This window comes from Solanum pennellii, chromosome 6, assembly GCF_001406875.1.
Source record: "Solanum pennellii chromosome 6, SPENNV200".
NCBI classification, from domain to species: Eukaryota; Viridiplantae; Streptophyta; class Magnoliopsida; order Solanales; family Solanaceae; genus Solanum; species Solanum pennellii.
Window position 1 is genome coordinate 46913299 of NC_028642.1, and position 17338 is coordinate 46930636.

At 35.6% G+C, this 17338-nt stretch overlaps 2 protein-coding genes across 3 annotated transcripts; one reads left to right on the forward strand and one right to left on the reverse strand.

Moving 5' to 3' along the window:
* Nucleotides 1-7727, forward strand: LOC107023346 (eukaryotic translation initiation factor 5B-like). 2 transcript variants are annotated; one of them, XM_015224015.2, is made up of 13 exons: nucleotides 1-183; nucleotides 496-854; nucleotides 960-2701; nucleotides 2788-2895; nucleotides 2982-3085; nucleotides 3177-3267; nucleotides 3347-3457; nucleotides 3556-3621; nucleotides 4731-4790; nucleotides 5707-6264; nucleotides 6777-6896; nucleotides 7073-7192; nucleotides 7310-7727. In XM_015224015.2, exons 2-13 carry the CDS (start codon nucleotides 569-571, stop codon nucleotides 7373-7375), a joined length of 3432 nt encoding a protein of 1143 aa, XP_015079501.1. In that variant the 5' UTR covers nucleotides 1-183; nucleotides 496-568; the 3' UTR covers nucleotides 7376-7727. The 2 variants fall into 2 exon arrangements, with proteins under 2 accessions (XP_015079501.1, XP_015079500.1); XM_015224014.2 differs by having other exon boundaries at nucleotides 496-2701.
* A 200-nt stretch (nucleotides 7728-7927) lies between these two features.
* LOC107023347 (IAA-amino acid hydrolase ILR1-like 3) lies at nucleotides 7928-11981 on the reverse strand. The gene is made up of 5 exons (XM_015224016.2): nucleotides 11445-11981; nucleotides 9438-9563; nucleotides 9032-9346; nucleotides 8795-8923; nucleotides 7928-8550 (listed from the first exon to the last, which is right to left on the reverse strand). The coding sequence occupies exons 1-5, from the start codon at nucleotides 11814-11816 to the stop codon at nucleotides 8176-8178; spliced, it is 1317 nt and encodes a 438-aa protein (XP_015079502.1). The 5' UTR covers nucleotides 11817-11981; the 3' UTR covers nucleotides 7928-8175.
* Nucleotides 11982-17338: the final 5357 nt, after the last annotated feature.

A 17338-nucleotide genomic window follows, 5' to 3' on the forward strand; every position in this document is an offset into this window, starting at 1 on the left:
TATAAATAAAAAAAATTCCAATTTTGGTTCAGTATTCCTTTTACTACTCTTCAAAAATTCAACCAAACGAATCAAATTCACTGAAAAATCTTCTCAGTTTTAGTATAATCTCAACATGCACATACACCTATTGCTGAAACACGTATTCGTATCAGTATTTTTTCATCATTCGCTCGATTTTAGGTAAATCAATATGCTTTTGTTGTTATTTAAGGGGGAAAAAATTATTTTTTTTCCAATTTTTCTTTGGTTTTACTGGAAAATATTGGTATATGTGTGTGTATGATGATATATGTTTATTTAATGTATAATCATGAGTTTTTGTGATGTTTTGAAGTCCAATTGCTGGGGTGGAGGTTTATTGATTGAGTTGATAAATTGGTCTGTTACAATTGGGGATTTATTTAGTAACTTGCTACTTAACTACTTTGTTTGGTGTAAATATTGGCTAGTCTTCTGATGAACTGTTGTTGGATATATCTTTTTGTTAATTAGGAATCAGGGATTTGGAGATTTGATCTTGTTTGAATTGTTCTTGGATAACATAAGTTGAAACAAGTAGAATTCAATGGGGAGAAAGAAGCCTGTGCGTGAAAAAGAGAGTTTTGAATCTTCCAAGCAGGGTGGTGGTGGTGGAGGAAAGTCGAAGAGGAAGAATTGGGTGATAGATGATGGTGATTACTCTGTTGGGACAGAATTGTCTGAAGAGACAGTGGTTCTGGAAGACAAAGCTGAGTTAGTACCAGAGATTAGTGAGAAGAGAGGTACGAAATCCAGGGCTGTATTTCACGCCATTGATGATGAGGATAACGAATCTGGGCAGGTATCTGAGAAGTCCACAGTTGCCTTTACAGGTAGGAGTAGTGGAATTTCTTTTAGTACTGCACTTCTTGACAAAGAAAATGATGCGAATGCAGAGACAATTGAAGAAGATGATGCACCAGGAAATATTTTTTCAGGTAAAAAGAAGTCATCCAAGAAAAAGAACAGAAGTGCATCTATGGACACTGCATTCGGAAATGATTCAACCAATGTCGCTGATCAAGACCATTGTAGCCTAGGGGTTAATCGGGAAGATGCTGATGATAATAGAGGCAAAAAGCAGACAGCAGATGTGTTGGAAACTTCAAAGAACAAAACTAAGAAAAAAAAGGGTGGGCATGCTTCAAACGTTCTGGCAGAGCTTGGTGAAGGGTCAACAATCACTGCTCCTGCTCAACCTGCTCATTCGTCTCTTCCACGAGAGGAGAAAAGTCAACAACAGTCTCAATTAGGAGATGATACAGGGGAAAGAGAAGTAGTTGAGGAAGAAGTTGTGGAGTCTGCTGCTGCAAAGAAGAAGAAAAAGAAGAAGGAGAAGGAGAAAAAGAAAAAGGCAGCTACAGCGGCAGCAGCGGTCTCTGAGATGGAGGAAAAACAGGAAGCAACAAAGAATGATACCAAAGGAAAATTGGCAGAGAAAAAGCAGTCGAAGCAGGTTAGGGAGATGCAAGAGAGACTTAAAAAAATGAAGGAAGCTGAAGAAAGCAAGAAGAAGGAAGAAGAGGAAAGATTACGGAAGGAAGAAGAAGAACACCTTCGACTGGAGGAACTAAAAAGACTTGCAGAGGAGAAAAAACACTTGAAAAAAGAGAGGGAGAAGGAAAAGCTCTTGAAGAAGAAACTTGAAGGAAAATTGCTTACTGGAAAGCAAAAGGAAGAAGCTCGAAGATTAGAAGCAATGAGAAATCAATTTCTTGCTAGTGGCGGGGCTTTGCCACATTCAACTGGGGAGAGTAGAAAAGATGCAACCAAACGACCTATTTACCAATCAAAGAAATCAAAGGCGCAAGCTTGGGTTAATGGCAAAGCCCAGGAAGAGTCTGTTGGAAGTACAGAAGTGCAAGAAAATCAGCAGGAAATTGTCTCTGAGGTTGAGTCCTTGGAAACTGAGAAGGACAAGGATATCAATTTGGTAAGTGTAGAGGAGAAGTCAGAAGTAGCTGATGCTGAAGAAAACAGAGTTGAAGAAGAGGAAGATGAGGAGGAGTGGGATGCGAGAAGTTGGGATGATGCCGATCTCAAACTTCCAGGAAAGAGTGTGTTTGAAGACGAAGAGCTAGATTCAGATCCCCAACCTATCATTAAGAAAGCTGCAAGGTCCGTTGTGAGTGATACAGGGCCTCTTGCTGCCAAGTCTGTAATTCCTACTCAGAAAGCGGTTGCAAGTGTACCAGCTGTCACTAAGAATGATGGGAGTAATAAGAGGGAGCCTGAGGTTATGGTTTCAGGGCAAGGAACAGAAAAATCTGGTGCTTCTTCAAGCAAGAGTGAAGACAGCCTCCGGTCTCCTATTTGTTGTATCATGGGTCATGTTGATACTGGTAAAACCAAGCTTCTTGACTGCATACGAGGCACTAATGTCCAAGAAGGTGAAGCTGGAGGGATTACACAGCAGATAGGTGCAACTTATTTTCCAGCTGAGAATATAAGGGAGAGAACAAAGGAACTAAAAGCTGATGCCAAGCTGAAGGTGCCTGGATTGTTGGTCATAGACACACCTGGCCATGAATCATTCACTAATTTGCGTTCTCGGGGTTCAGGTTTATGTGATATTGCAATTTTGGTTGTGGACATTACGCATGGGTTAGAACCGCAGACTATCGAGTCGCTTAATCTTCTAAAGATGAGGAATACAGAATTTGTTGTTGCTTTGAACAAGGTGAGGTTTATTAGGGTTCGATATTTTATTTTGAACTTTGGTAATATTTTTTTTTATATAGTTCTTATTTTGTTTTACTTATGCAGATAGATAGGCTTTATGGATGGAAAGTGTGCCGCAATGCACCTATTGTGAAGGCAATGAAGCAACAGTCCAAAGATGTTCAGTTTGAATTTAATACCAGGCTTACTCAGGTCATTTATAACCTCTGATGTCTCAATTAAGAGTTTCCTCTTTTTGTGCGTCCTCATATCATCAATCGTTCATTCATTTGTTGCAGATCGTAACCCAGTTCAAGGAACAGGGTATAAATACAGAATTATACTATAAAAACAAAGAAATGGGGAAGGATACTTTTAGCATTATACCAACTAGTGCAATCAGGTGTGTGTGTATTCTTTCTGATATTTTTCTTTTGTTGGGTTATGCTCTACTGCAGTTGATTTTAGCTAAGCGTTACTGTGTACTCTGACAGCGGTGAAGGTATTCCTGATTTATTGCTATTACTGGTCCAATGGACTCAAAAGACGATGGTTGATAGACTTACCTACAGCAGTGAAGTCCAAGTATGATTTCACATACCACCGTCACTTTACTTACATGGAGACGGGGAATATGTTATGATTAATTGTTTTTCTCTGGCAGTGTACTGTTTTGGAGGTTAAGGCTATTGAAGGTCACGGGACAACCATTGATGTGGTATTGATCAATGGTATACTCCATGAAGGTGACCAAATAATAGTGTGTGGCATGCAGGCAAGCTTTTATTATTCTTATAGGTGTGGTAAGATTCCTAGGGTAATGTGAACGTCTGATGTTCAACATTTTCTTTCTCCATCTTGTTTTATGTGTAGGACCCTATTGTCACCTCAATCCGTGCGTTATTGACACCTCACCCAATGAAGGAACTTCGAATAAAGGTATGTGTTCTTGATGCATTCTCATTTGATTACCTTGAGAGTAGAGATACTTTACCGGAATTCAACTCGTTATACAATGCAATCAATAGATGATTAAGCAGTTTGTCTCGTTTCAACTATTACAAGAAAGCGGAAAAAAAAATGGATGGTGGCTGCTGGGGAATGGTTTTTTTTAAAGAATATCGGGATTTGGTTTTTTTTGATGGAGAGTGGAGACAGTTAGGTCTTTTTCTATGCAACGTGATCTTTTTTGTTTGTTTTGCTTGACCTATGTGTTCTGTCCACATAGTAATGGTGGTGGAAGTTTTGAGCTTTAATTGTTGTCATTAAAAAAAAAGAAGAAGTTTTGTGTTTTAATTGTGAAAACTGGTTCGAAGATGTTTAAAACAGTAGATATTTTCATCACAACTTCTCTTTGTCTAGTATACCTTATATAGAGTTCATGCTCGTAATATCTTGACTTGGTATCTAAGATCTTCTTGGTGCCAAACTAATTGTGATCCTCTATTGCTAGATATGGCAAATGAAAAGTAGAACGTTGACTTGCAGATGGTTTAGCTCAAGTAAGAGATATGGCTGTCTGGCATGTTGACTTCATAGTCGCTATTTTAACTTTTAATCACTAAAAACGTACAACGAGTCTTGTTTTTTCTGTACTCATTGTTTCTTTTTTCTCTACTCCCCAATTGGTGGAAGGGCTTGCAAAGTACTGGTTATGGTCTGTTGATTTTGAGTTGTATAAATGTGTTCATAAATCTGGATACTTTCATGGGTTTGGTTGTTTGAGCTAAAGTGCCTCAAAAGTTAAAATTGCTGCCATATTTGCAGAACTTGGAGTTGCGCTTTAAAGTTCTCATAGAAAAGGGTAGGCAAAAGCTTACCTACGGTGTCAGATTTATTTCCCCAACTCCAACAGCCCTTGTTACCTTTCTTTGTCCTCAATTGTCAGATCCACTTATTCGGTTTAAACTTTCAGAATTGCTTTTCGGCACTCATGACTTTTTAGTGAACAGAACTTTAAAAAACTAAAGAATGAAATTATTCTCATGATGTTTAATTTTCATATGAAGTGATGATTGATTTTATTTTCTGGTAATATTTTTATTCAGGGATCATATCTGCATCATAAAGAAATCAAGGCTGCACAGGGTATAAAGATTAATGCTCAGGTAATGTCTGTGTGTTCATGTATTTTTGTCACGCTTAGACCCTTGAAAGGTTTTCTTTTTTCTTGGTTGGTTTGCATAAAACAATGTCTGTGATTTGGAACAGAATATGTACTGTTTACTCGCTCAGCATTACTTCTGTCTTCAATTTGAAGGATCCACTTTCCTTAACATCCAACTCATCTTCGATGACTGTGACGAGTACATTGAATTATTTGTGCGACGTTTCCATTCAGTTCATCCTTAAGAAGAAAGCATTTTTTGATTGTCTATTGTAGTCCAGGCAGCTTATCTTGGAGTTCTTTTGTCCATATCTCGTCGTGGGACACTGAGGTTCTCCAATATGATTTCTTACTTGAGTTTGAGGGCACTTTGGATCCAATCAGGGAGGTAAGGGGATTGCTTAATTCTGAAGCAACTTTACAGGGAATCGTAGGATGCTTTGTAAATTGCACTAAATCGGTAGGTGGATCATGGATGGAGCCTCTTCCCTTTCTGCTGGGTTTCTTTTTTCCATGAAAAAGTTATCCTGGTTAGGGCAGAGATTGCCTTTATTTTTCATTATTGTCCTGGATGTTCATTTTTCTGTGTTGGGTTTTTTGAAATATGTCTGATAAATACCTGATTGTACTTGAAATGATGATATACTAATTTCCTTATTTTGACAAAGCTCAGTTTTCTTGTGTCTGATTTGTTAGTCAAGTGAAATTTGACATTGAAGACCAACTAGTGCCCCACTAAATAGTCTTGTTGATTTTGTTTTTTTTCACCTTCTTGTTGTGTTGTGATAAGTTTTTGTGTTGATGCATGATGCCATCATGCTCCACCATGATACTTTGTTATTGTTGTACGTTACCCTAGAAGTCGCGTGGTGAAGGAATAACCCCCTTCTGCTTCTTGGTTCTTTCATTTTGTACAGGGGCTTGAGCATGCAATTGCTGGCACTAGTTTATATGTTGTGGGGCCCGATGATGACGTGGAGAATGTCAAAGAAGCAGCTATGGAAGATATGAGGTCGGTGATGAGCAGGATTGATAAAAGTGGGGAGGGAGTTTATGTTCAAGCTTCTACGCTTGGATCATTGGAAGCTTTGCTGGAGTTCTTGAAGACTGACGAAGTAAGAATACCTGTCAGTGGAATTGGCATCGGCCCTGTGCACAAAAAAGATGTCATGAAAGCAATTGTCATGCTTGAGAAGAAGAAAGAGTATGCAACAATCTTGGCCTTTGACGTGAAAGTGACACAAGAAGCTCGAGAACTTGCAGATGAGGCTGGTGTCAAAATTTTTATTGCTGATATCATTTATCACCTATTCGATCAGTTTAAGGCCTATATTGATAATCTCAAGGAAGAAAAAAAGAAGGAAGTTGCTGAAGAAGCAGTCTTCCCCTGTTCTCTCAAGATTGTACCTAACCATGTGTACAACAAGAAGGATCCAATTGTCGTAGGAGTTGATGTTCTTGAGGGCATTGCCAAGGTATTAACTATTGCTTCTTTATGTCATGATTCATCGAATCTGTTCACCAAACACACAAACAAACAAAAAAACACATTCTCTGAATTGCATTTGGGAAAATTACTTTTTCTATTAAATGTGGTAATTATGTGATTATTATATATTCTTATTGTTACGGTGTTCTCTTTCAAAATGTTTTGGGCACATCCTAATAGTCCTTTTATACCTTGATTTTGTATGTCAAAACTATGGGTTTCCACTTTATTTTGGCTAAGAGATCTTTAATTTTAAGGGGACTGTCAGATTTTCTTCTATGTTGTGTTAGTGCTTTTGAATACTGGTTCTAACGCTGTCATTTTCTTAATTCTCTCTCTCTCCCCCTCCACCCTTTCTAGTAGCATTGCAATAATGTTCTCCCTCGCACCTCCGTATTTCATTTCTTTGTTGGCGTTAGTACTGCTCTTTGATCAATCTTCATTTGTAGATGCTTGTTAATGTTGTATTCCATGTTGTAATGAGCTTAATTTGAATAGGTCGGGACTCCAATATGTATTCCACAGAGGGAATTCATTGATATTGGTCGGATTGCGTCCATCCAGAACAACCATAGGCCTGTTGACTCTGCCAAGAAAGGCCAGAGGGTGGCCATTAAGGTATGAAGCTGGTTGATATCTATCTGCAATTGTCTGTATGTCTCTTGTATGTACAATGTGGTAATGTTTAAGATATTTTCAGTTTTGTTGGTTGCCAGCATCAGGAGTTCTAAGCAAATTGACTTGGATATTTTCTTCTATGCATATGACGACTCACCTTGTGCCTTAAATTGCAGATAGTTGGGTCTAACTCTGAGGAACAACAGAAGATGTTTGGCAGGCATTTTGAAATCGAAGATGAGCTTGTTAGCAAAGTCTCGAGAAGATCCATTGACATCCTCAAGGCCAATTTCCGGGTATGTAAAAAATAGCTTTATGGTGAATCTCCCTTTCACACAGGCACCTTAGAACCTTACTCCCTCTCTCTGGGGCTTATGTTCATATTTACTTGACGAGTCTATGAAATTCTACAGAATGACTTGTCTATTGAAGATTGGAGGCTAGTTAAAACATTGAAGAACTTATTCAAGATACAGTGAGATTTCGTTGCAAACCTTTCAAGTAGCTACTGCCTTGGCTTTTTGTGGCACTGCCTTGGGGCTTCAACGGTTCATCATTGCAAGAAACACTGCTTTTGTTGGGACTCATAATCATAAAGGATGTAAATGCACTGAGAATTTTGATAGTGTTGGGACTGTTGGTCAATCTCAGAGATGAGTATGTTAGAGTTAATGGCTTGCTAATTCTTGTTATTGCTTTCCTAATAAATTTCTTTTAATTTTCTCAGAATTGTAGATCACTAGTCCTATTACAAGTATGTACAGATACTATATGACAATTTTAGTAGGCAAGAGACATATGGCATCACTTTATTAGCACAACAGAAAACAATGAGCGTACTCCTCAAGTAATTACTAGTTCAAATTACAAGCATTTCATAGTTGGCCACTTGACAGTGCTTGGCTTGAGATCCATCTATTGATTCAGACTATTTTGACCCGCCAATCTGCCCATTTGTCACTCCTAATTCATATGAGAAACTTACATAAATATACTACATTAACAAAAATAAAAAGCATTAGGGAGTGGAATTCTTTTACCCCAATATCTAGCGATAATCAAGATCACATATTTACCCTAACCGAGAGCTTACAAATTGAATGTGGAGGGTGTTTACATATGAGGAAGCCCCTCTTATTTAAAAAAATCCTAAAGTAAAAACATCATTTGATGGAGAAAGGGATTACACATTTTTCTGCTAATAAATAAAGTCAAATCTCAACGTTTATGAGCAGATGATTGTTCAATTACCAATCACCAATGCGGAATGTCTATTGTGTTACTCCGACTTCAAATGTGTATCCAAGTAAGACATAGCAACAGCAGCATGGAGAGCTGCTCCTATCGGAAGAACTTCTTCATCAATGGTGAAGTATGGGGAGTGCAAACCTTTAACAGAAGATGAGGTTGTTTTATTTTGTGTTCCAATGAAAAAGAATGCAGTTGCCATCCTCTGGGAATAGAACCCGAAGTCCTCTGCAGCCATTGAAGCTGGGGAATGCTGAACGTTATTATTGCCAAGCAAGATTTCTCCAACTCTTTTACTATGATCATAGATCTTGGGATCATTTATAGTTGGTGGATATGGCCTCATTTCCTCCATGAAATTGACAGTAGCAGAACACTGATGTACGCCAGCTTGAGTCTCGATTATCTGTCAGTAGCAAGCATTGTTGGTGTTACTCGTTGACAATAACGTTTAGTTATAGCAAACAATACTAGAGAACTGGTATATGGTAAGCAATATGGAAAATTCTGAAAAAGTAAACCACTAGTTTTACATATATATGTTGACCCTTCTATTGTCTGATATTTCAGATGAACTTATTAAAGCTACAGTTAGAGAGAAGCTCCAGAACTTGAGGAGGGACAAAGTCCCTAGACAATTTTAACAGTACCTCTTTGATTCTCTGCTTAAGATAGGAATATCCTTCTAATGTCATGAACCGGAAGGTGCCACCAAACCTTACACTTTCGGGGATTACATTACCGGCTTGACCGCCATCTACAAATGCAACAGTGAGCACCTGCATGTATTCCAAATCAACAGAAATCTTTAGATATTTCTACTTGAATTTAGGATTCTGAACAAAAAAGAAAACTATATTTTAACTGTTTGGAAAAACGACAACTACCCTAGGCTCTAAAGGATCAGTTTCTCGAGAAACAAGTTGCTGGAGTGCAAGAACTGTCATAGAAACAGCCAGTATTGGATCCCTTGTGTTATGTGGTGTAGCTGCATGACCGCCTTTCCCTTGCATTATTACAGTAAACCTGCTAGAGCCAGCCATAATAGGACCAGGTTTTGAAGCAATAGTGCCAACGGGAATAAATGGCCAGACATGCAAGCCAAACATTGCTTGAAACCCATCTAAAGCTCCTTTTTCTAACATATACGAGGCACCAGCATATCCTTCTTCTGCAGGTTGGAAGACAAGCTTAATAGTGCCCTTCAGTTCAGGTGAAGTATTACCCGAATCAGTTTATCGAGAATTTAAGATATCATGTTTAATTCATCAGAAATAATAATATTTCTCCTACCTTTAACTTGTCCCTTCTGTTCTGTATCAGTCTAGCTGCTCCAAGTAACATGGTAACATGAGCATCGTGGCCACAAGCATGCATTTTTCCATCGATCTTGCTTTTGCACTCCCAATCTACCAATTCCTTCAAAGTCACACTTTGAATCAGCTAGTCTGCTCATTGTACAGGAACTCTTGTTTTAGCGCAGACAGTTGACGAAGCACTGATTGAGCAAATATGAAAATAAGAGCGACTTTTATGGTCAATTGTTTTTCCATTCTCATAGTGTGACTTCGAGTAATGCTCACCAAACTATGACAGTTAAATTCAGAAACATATTCTCAACTCTCGAATTTGCAGTTCTTCGATCAACCTCCCATCTGAATTTATCTCTGGCAACCCGCTAGTGAAAGAAATCTATGATTTAATTGTATCCTAATATGTTACACTGGCACATAAGTATGAAATACTCCCTCTGTTTCAAAAAGAATGACCTAGTTTGACTTGGAACGGAGTTTAAAAAAAGAAATAAGACTTTAATCTTGTGGTTCTAAATTAAAGTTATGTTACATGTACCAAAATGCCCTTTAATCTTGTGGTCTTAAACATGCCACGTGGAAGATTAAAGTTAAAGTGTTGCCAAAAAAGGAAAGGGGTCATTCTTTTTTAAACAGACAAAAAAGGAAATAGGGTCATTCTTTTTTAAACGGAGGGAGTAACTGATAATAGTGTATTTGTGGTGGAATCTTCCAATGGAAGCTAAGTCAAGCATCATACAGATGTCCTAAAATTTCCTCAATTGCAGTTTTAACAAGACAAGGTCCACAATGTCAACATCATAGCAGCTCAAGACTGGGGAATTGGCTTCAAAATGAGGGAGGTGAGGACAACAAAACATATCAATAAGATAGTAAGTGAAGTCAAAACGATAAACTAATGGTAATTTCAAGCAGTAGAAGGTATACAGTATCAGACACATACTTGAAGTAAATGAAACAGTAGTTTGGTCTCCACCACGAAGAATAAGTGTAACCTTCTTTAAGGAAGACCAGGTTTAACTTTTTAAGGGTGGACTCGATCTGTTCTTCGAGTCATGTAGCACATATAACGTTTTCAAACAGTTTAACCTTAGAATGTTAAGTAGAGTTCGCACATTGCAAGACATTCCAAATTCTAACTACAGAAAACTGAAAATCTCCCTCACGTACACCACAAGGAGACTGATTTGTGTCTCTTCAATCACTACATAGAGTTCACAGGTTGAATAATAACATTACTTGTTCTATAAAGCTCAGCTGGACGGACATCATTTACCCTCCAAGTCTGTACAGTGTCGAGAAAACTCGTCACTATTAAAGTCTTTCCTTGAAAGAAAAAATATCCCCAGTCACTTTGAGTATCCTAAGCTACTTAAAAGGCAAAGTTAACTAATTCTGACTTCTGAGAGATTTTTCACCTAAACTATCCCATCAAAAGTTATTTCAACATTCAGAATTTTGAAATAATCTTTATTGCACAAACGAAGGTACTATCAAATAATTAACCCCTTATTCAAAAAAGCAATTACTACCCCAATTCCATCATCAATACAGTTATCTAACAAATAACCAATCATTTGATGGTGCTTTGACTTTCTTTTTTTTTGAACCTCTCTACCCCACAAAATTAGAAGTTTGGTCTGCATACGTCGTATACTCCGCAGAGCCCACATGTGAGATTATACCAGTATGTTATTGTTGAATAGGGACTTGACTGCCAGAAATGCACAATATGATAATCATTTCATCGTTTTTGAGTTTTAACATAACTGTAAGACTGACGGGTCAAAAACACATCTAAAGTATCTCAACTTTTGAGCTTCATACTTGAACTAACAGAGTTATAACTTCCTTACCTGAACTATCAGCAAATATTTATCGAAACACAATACAACTATAAGTTGTTAGCTTTTCCTAATAGTTGTCACCCCCAACCTAACAATAAACCTAAGTTTTCGCTAATGGAGGCAAAAAGCAAGAAATAAACCTGAATGGGGAGAGCATCCATATCAGCTCTCAAACCAAACCAAGGATGAGCACCAGACCCAACAGTACCCACCACACCAGTTTTAGCCACTGGCCACAAATACTTGATCCCAAGTGAATCCAACTCATTTCGGATAAATTGACTCGTTTGGTATTCCTGAAAAGACAATTCCGGGTACTCATGGATTCTCCTTCTCGTCCTTGTCAACCAATCCAAGAACTCGGGTTGCCTCGCCGATTCCATAAGCTCCCGAGTTAGTAACTCAGTTTCAGATCCCAAATTTGTATCTACATCTACAGCCCATGAATTGTACGAAAAACTAGTGGATAGCAAAGCCAATATGAGTGTCAAGTTTATGCAAAATGAACCCATATCTGCAAACAAGAGAATGAAGTAATCAGGCTTATTGCTCTTCTTTTATGAGATTTTGGCTTCAAAACTTTCACTTTTACAAAAAAAAAATTTATAAAAGAAGAACTTCAATTTTGATACTGTCGGACAGTATCTTTTTCTCCCAATGATTTTTTTTTTCTACGCGGTGTTTAGAGTGCTCTGACTAAATTTGAATCATCGCGGCGCAGGGGCTTATTCGAGCGTGATCCATTTGGAGATGGCGTTCTAAACAGGATTTTCTTCATATGGTGAACTCCTGCCAGTATACCACAATTCATATTGATATCTGCATATTTGTTTTGCTGCAATTGTTGGATTTTTAATTTTAAGGAAAAAGGGTCAAATATGTCTCTAAATTTTTCGAAAAGGTTTAAATATGGCTCCGTTTAAAGTTTGGTCCATTTATACCCTCGCCGTCCAATTATTGGTACAAATATGCCCTTATGGGCGTTAGTTGGCCACCTCAAAATATCCAACTCATTTTACTTTTCTTTAAATGCCCAAATGGATTTTCCACGTCATTTTAATATTACATCTTGGCATTTATATTACAAAAGAGAAAGGGTCAAATATGCCCCTAATAATCCGACCCATTAAAACACTTTTATTACCTATATTTTAAATGGTTCAATTATACCCCTCTTTTAAAGTAAAATAGTTAAAGATTGAAGCTTTAATTCAAATACAAGAGAGGTTTAAATAACAGTTCTTGTGTAAGTCTTCAAGAACCCTAGTTGCGCCGCAATTTGTGTTCTTCAGTGAAAAGGAAGTTTAGGAAATTAGGGATTTGTTTTGAAAGGGAAAAGGGGTATGGGTTTTGGGTCGGATACGGGTAGTATAAGTTATTTAAAAGAGGGGTATAATTGAACCACTTAAAATATGGATAATAAAAGTGTTTTAATGGGTCGGATTATTAGGGGCATATTTGACCCTTTCTCTTTTGTAATATAAATGCCAAGATGTAATATTAAAATGACGTGGAAATCCATTTGGGCATTTAAAGAAAAGTAAAATGAGTTGGATATTTTGAGGTGGCCAACTAACGCCCATAAGGGCATATTTGTACCAATAATTGAACGACGAGGGTATAAATGGACCAAACTTTAAACGGGGGGCATATTTAAACCTTTTCGAAAAGCTTAGGGACATATTTGACCCTTTTCCCTAATTTTAAAGATTTACGTCGGCTGTAGTTATGATTTTCAGTTTAAAATTTATTTAATTAAATGAAAAAATTATAATTTCATTTTCAGTTTAAGATGTTTACCATTATTTTGATTTTCGGTTTTGTAGAACAAACCCAATCATGTATTTTGTGGTGGGATTTCAATAGTTTTTGAAAGAAAGAGAGTAATAATAAAAGATGTTGTAATCTTACCGGATCAAGTTTGATATAACAGGTCCCACAACTTCAAGAATTGTTGGATTTGCAATTGTTTGTATTTTAGATACTTCGTTTTTATTTTATTTCCCTTTTTTATATTTCAAAGTTTGGTGTAATTGTTGAGATGTGTGACCCCCCAAAAAAGTATTTTTTAAGTTGTTTTGATCTCTAAATTTATTAATATGGTATTTGATTATTAAAAAATATTATATCAGTGATAAATTTATGTATAAGAAAAAATAAAAATATTATATTCAAGAATCAAAATTCTCAACGAATCTCTAGAAAAAAGCGAAGAAGTTAGCAACATGTTATAAAAGCTTATCAAAGAACTTTATAGACAATTTGAAGAAGATAATTCACATATGCTAGAAAAAATCTTAGAGAACTGTAATATACCTTAATTCGATTTTAGGATGAACCGGAGATCAAGACCAAGAAATTTTCTATAAAATATACACATAGCTTGAAAATAAGGAGAAAGATAAAACGAGACAGGTAAAAAAAAAGAAGCAAATCAAGTTAAATTAGGATTGAATTTTTGAAAACTCTTAAATCAATTCTATGTAAATTGGACAACTTACTTCTGTAGATACAATAAGTCAAAATTTTAGGAAAAATTATTTGGATGGGTGTCTTTTAATAAATAATTACGAATTTTATGATATTTTTTGTTTATTATTATTTATTGCAATACTATGTTAAATCTGCAATATATAAGTGAATTATGTATGAATATATATGTAATATAACTAGGTTTTAAAAAAATATGATTATGTTTGGTAAGAAATTGACGAAGTGTATTAAAATGTGTGACAAATTTATTATCTATCAATAAAATTTGTATTATATGTGAATAATAATTATTTTTTGTAATATGTATTAAAAGTGTATTATAAATGTAGTAAAAGTGATCAAGTGAAATTTTTTTTATTCCTATAAGTGATAAATATATTTTTTAATATAGAATATTTATGTAAATTTCCCAAATTTTTAATTGTTAATAATGAAAGATGCCGAGCCACTTGGGAAAAGAATTATAAGTGACAAAAAAGTTTTGAAATCTAAAAAGAGTGACCCTTGTTTTAATTATTAAGTGTAGGTGACAAATTTTAAATTAATTTTTAAAAATTATTAAATAAATCCTCAAGTTTTTATTTTTACACTTTCACCCAAAATTAATTAAAACCCTAAATTTCTAAATAGGAAGACCTCAAATCAGTTTTTTTTTGTTCTCTTCAAACTCCCCTCTTCACCTTTTTTTTTTGCTTCTAATCTTCATCACTAGCTCTTCTTCCTCTTCTTCTTCTTCTTCTTCTTCTTCTTTTTATTTTTTTATTGGTGTTGCAGCTTATTGTATATTTCTTATTTGAAGAATTTGAGAAAGGAGAATCTCTTAAGTTTTAATTTAACATGTAATTTGAAAAGGTCTAAAACTATAGAAATTACTTCTTAACTGGTAATTTTCAATCATTTTAACAAGTTAATAGTATTGTTTGTGTGTATTATTCATTTAAAAAGTTGTTTTTTGTGTTATTGTTCTTGCCACAAATATATAATAAATTTCAGCAACTAAAATATGACTGTTTATGTAATTTACAACAATTGTTGAATGATGTTGTTGAATAATTGTCGCAGTATAGACAATTGCAGTAGTTTACTATTTCCGGGAAAGAATGCCCTGCTCCATTCGTGAAATCCAACGCTTTCAAGATGTGTGGCCGCCTGTGGAACCAAATCTCTTATCTGATTAAAATGATCATTGAACACATCAATATTATATGCTTTTGCCGCCTTATAAAAGTGGCGAACAACACTAGCTTTGTGAAAATTATTTCGAATATTTTCTCCGAAGTGCCTCATGCAACTACCATAATGAAGGAAACACAATTGAAACCATCTTTCCAATACTTTGATGTTATCAGAGATAATGCACAATTCAGGAGTATCATGTACAAAACTTTTCAATTGCTCGAATAAATATTGGTAGGAAGCATCACATTCAGAGTTCACTAAGCAAAATATCACCGGAAAAACATTATTCTCCGCATCTTGTGCAATAACAGACAACAACACACTACTGGATTTACTTCTCAAAAATGTCCCATCGACAATTATGACTTTTCTCATTTGTGCAAAACTAAAAATCCAAGCTCCATATGCCATAAAAAAAGTACTTGAACCTGCCGTTTTCATCAATCTTCAACGTCGTTTTACTTCCCGGATTGATGTCCTAAGCATATGACTATACACATCAATCACTCCATATCCATGTTCATGTGTCCCTCTTACCAAAGATTTTGCAATCTCGCTACCCCTCCAAACTTTTCAATAACTAACCTTGTATCCCAATTCAATACAGATAGAGTTATTCAAATCTTTTGTAGATGGACCTTTATCTTCGGGATACCTATCTTTGAAGTATGCTCCAATGACTTTTGTTGTGGCGTGTGGATTATGACTCGTAAGATGTTTAGAGCCACATGTATGCATATTTTCATACTTTTTAATATAAAATCTATCAGAATTTTCAACTTTCACCGCCTTAGCCACCACTTGTAGTCAGGATGCTCACGTTTGACACAATATACTGAACACCAATTAATTTCTTCAATCTTATTTTTTTTTTGACAGATGCAATTTTCAATGAAATATCTAATTCTTCTTTATTCTTAAACGACATATCTTTGTAAAAGTTGTTCCATTTCCTTGAGCATGACTGCATTAAGTTAATTAATTATCAACCATAATAAAAATTAATTAAGTGTACAAAAAGAATGAAACTTTAAAAATAAGTAAATTTATAAGTTCATAGTACTTGCCTGTTAGCAACTTCACCAATAATGGGCAATCTATTTCGAACTTCAAAAGGAAGAGTATCTTGACGTTTACACTTTTCATTCGGAATATTCATATTCATCCTACCACATTCATCGTTCAACACTTGTTGGTCATCGCATAAATTATGATTCTCCATCATTCTTTCAACCATGTAGATCCTTAAAACACCTCTAGGTTCATCTTCCAAATAAGTTCTTAAACTAAGTTGATCATTTATCTTAAAAGGGTCGTCTAATGTTTTTCACCACAACTATGCAGGTAAGTGATCACAATATCTTTCAACGCATAATTTAATTTACAAGAAGTAATGATTTTATTCGCAAAATCATCATATGCAATATCTCAATGCAAAATCATCGCAATTGTCATGGACAATTTTTTACTCTTTCAATGCCAAATATAATGATTGTTGGACTCAATCCATTCACCATTACAATCAACTGGTAGTACTATTCTATCTTCCATTAATGATTTTAACTTAAAACTAAAAAATTAATCATAACAAAAATTATATTAAAATATCACAATTGTTGTAAGTTATTCAGCAACTGCTGAAATAGATTTAGCAATTACGATAATTATTCAACAGCATCATTCAACAATTGTTGTAAATTACTTAAACAGTCATATCAGTTGCTGAAATTTATTATACATTATTGGCAAGAACAATAACACAAAAATCAAATTTTTAAATGAATAATAATACACACAAACAATACTATTAACTTGTTAAAATGATTGAAAATTACCAGTTAAGAAGTAATTTCTAAAGCTTTAGACCTTTTCAAATCACATGTTAAATTAAAATTTGAGATTCTCCCTTCTCAAATTCTTCAAATAAGAAATCTACGATAAGCTGCAACACCAATAAAATTACAAAAGAAGAAGAATAAAAGGATGAAGTGTTGGGCTTTGTGGAGGCTTGTGAGCCGGCCCGACCCATTACTGAAACCCTAGGTTAACCATTTGGCTTTCCTATAAATATGATCCTTGTATTTGTAATTCCAGAGAAGCACAAGTGAAATAAAATCCTCCTGTTACAGTCGTGGAGTAGGGAAACCGAACCACGTTAAATTCTTGTGTGTCCCGTTTGTGTTCCGTTTCTCTTTTCTCTAGATTATTTGTGTGTGTTGTGTGTTTAATTCCCAACAATTGGTATCAAAGCGAGGTTTCAACAACATTGTAACACAAACTGTGAGAAATTGTCACCTAGGGTTCTTGTGTGAAGAACTGTGTGCAGGGAGGAGTAGCCGCCCGCCGTTCATAAGCTACAGCC

Coding starts and splice junctions, on each gene's coding strand:
- LOC107023346 (XM_015224014.2), top strand. CDS start 569: ATGGGGAGAAAGAAGCCTGTGCGTGAAAAAGAGAGTTTTGAATCTTCC. Junction 2,702..2,787: donor TTGTTGTTGCTTTGAACAAG/GTGAGGTTTATT, acceptor TTACTTATGCAG/ATAGATAGGCTTTATGGATG. Junction 6,897..7,072: donor GCCAGAGGGTGGCCATTAAG/GTATGAAGCTGG, acceptor CTTAAATTGCAG/ATAGTTGGGTCTAACTCTGA.
- LOC107023347 (XM_015224016.2), bottom strand. CDS start 11,816: ATGGGTTCATTTTGCATAAACTTGACACTCATATTGGCTTTGCTATCC. Junction 9,564..11,444: donor TGGATGCTCTCCCCATTCAG/GTTTATTTCTTG, acceptor GTGACTTTGAAG/GAATTGGTAGATTGGGAGTG. Junction 8,551..8,794: donor TTAAGCAGAGAATCAAAGAG/GTACTGTTAAAA, acceptor TGCTACTGACAG/ATAATCGAGACTCAAGCTGG.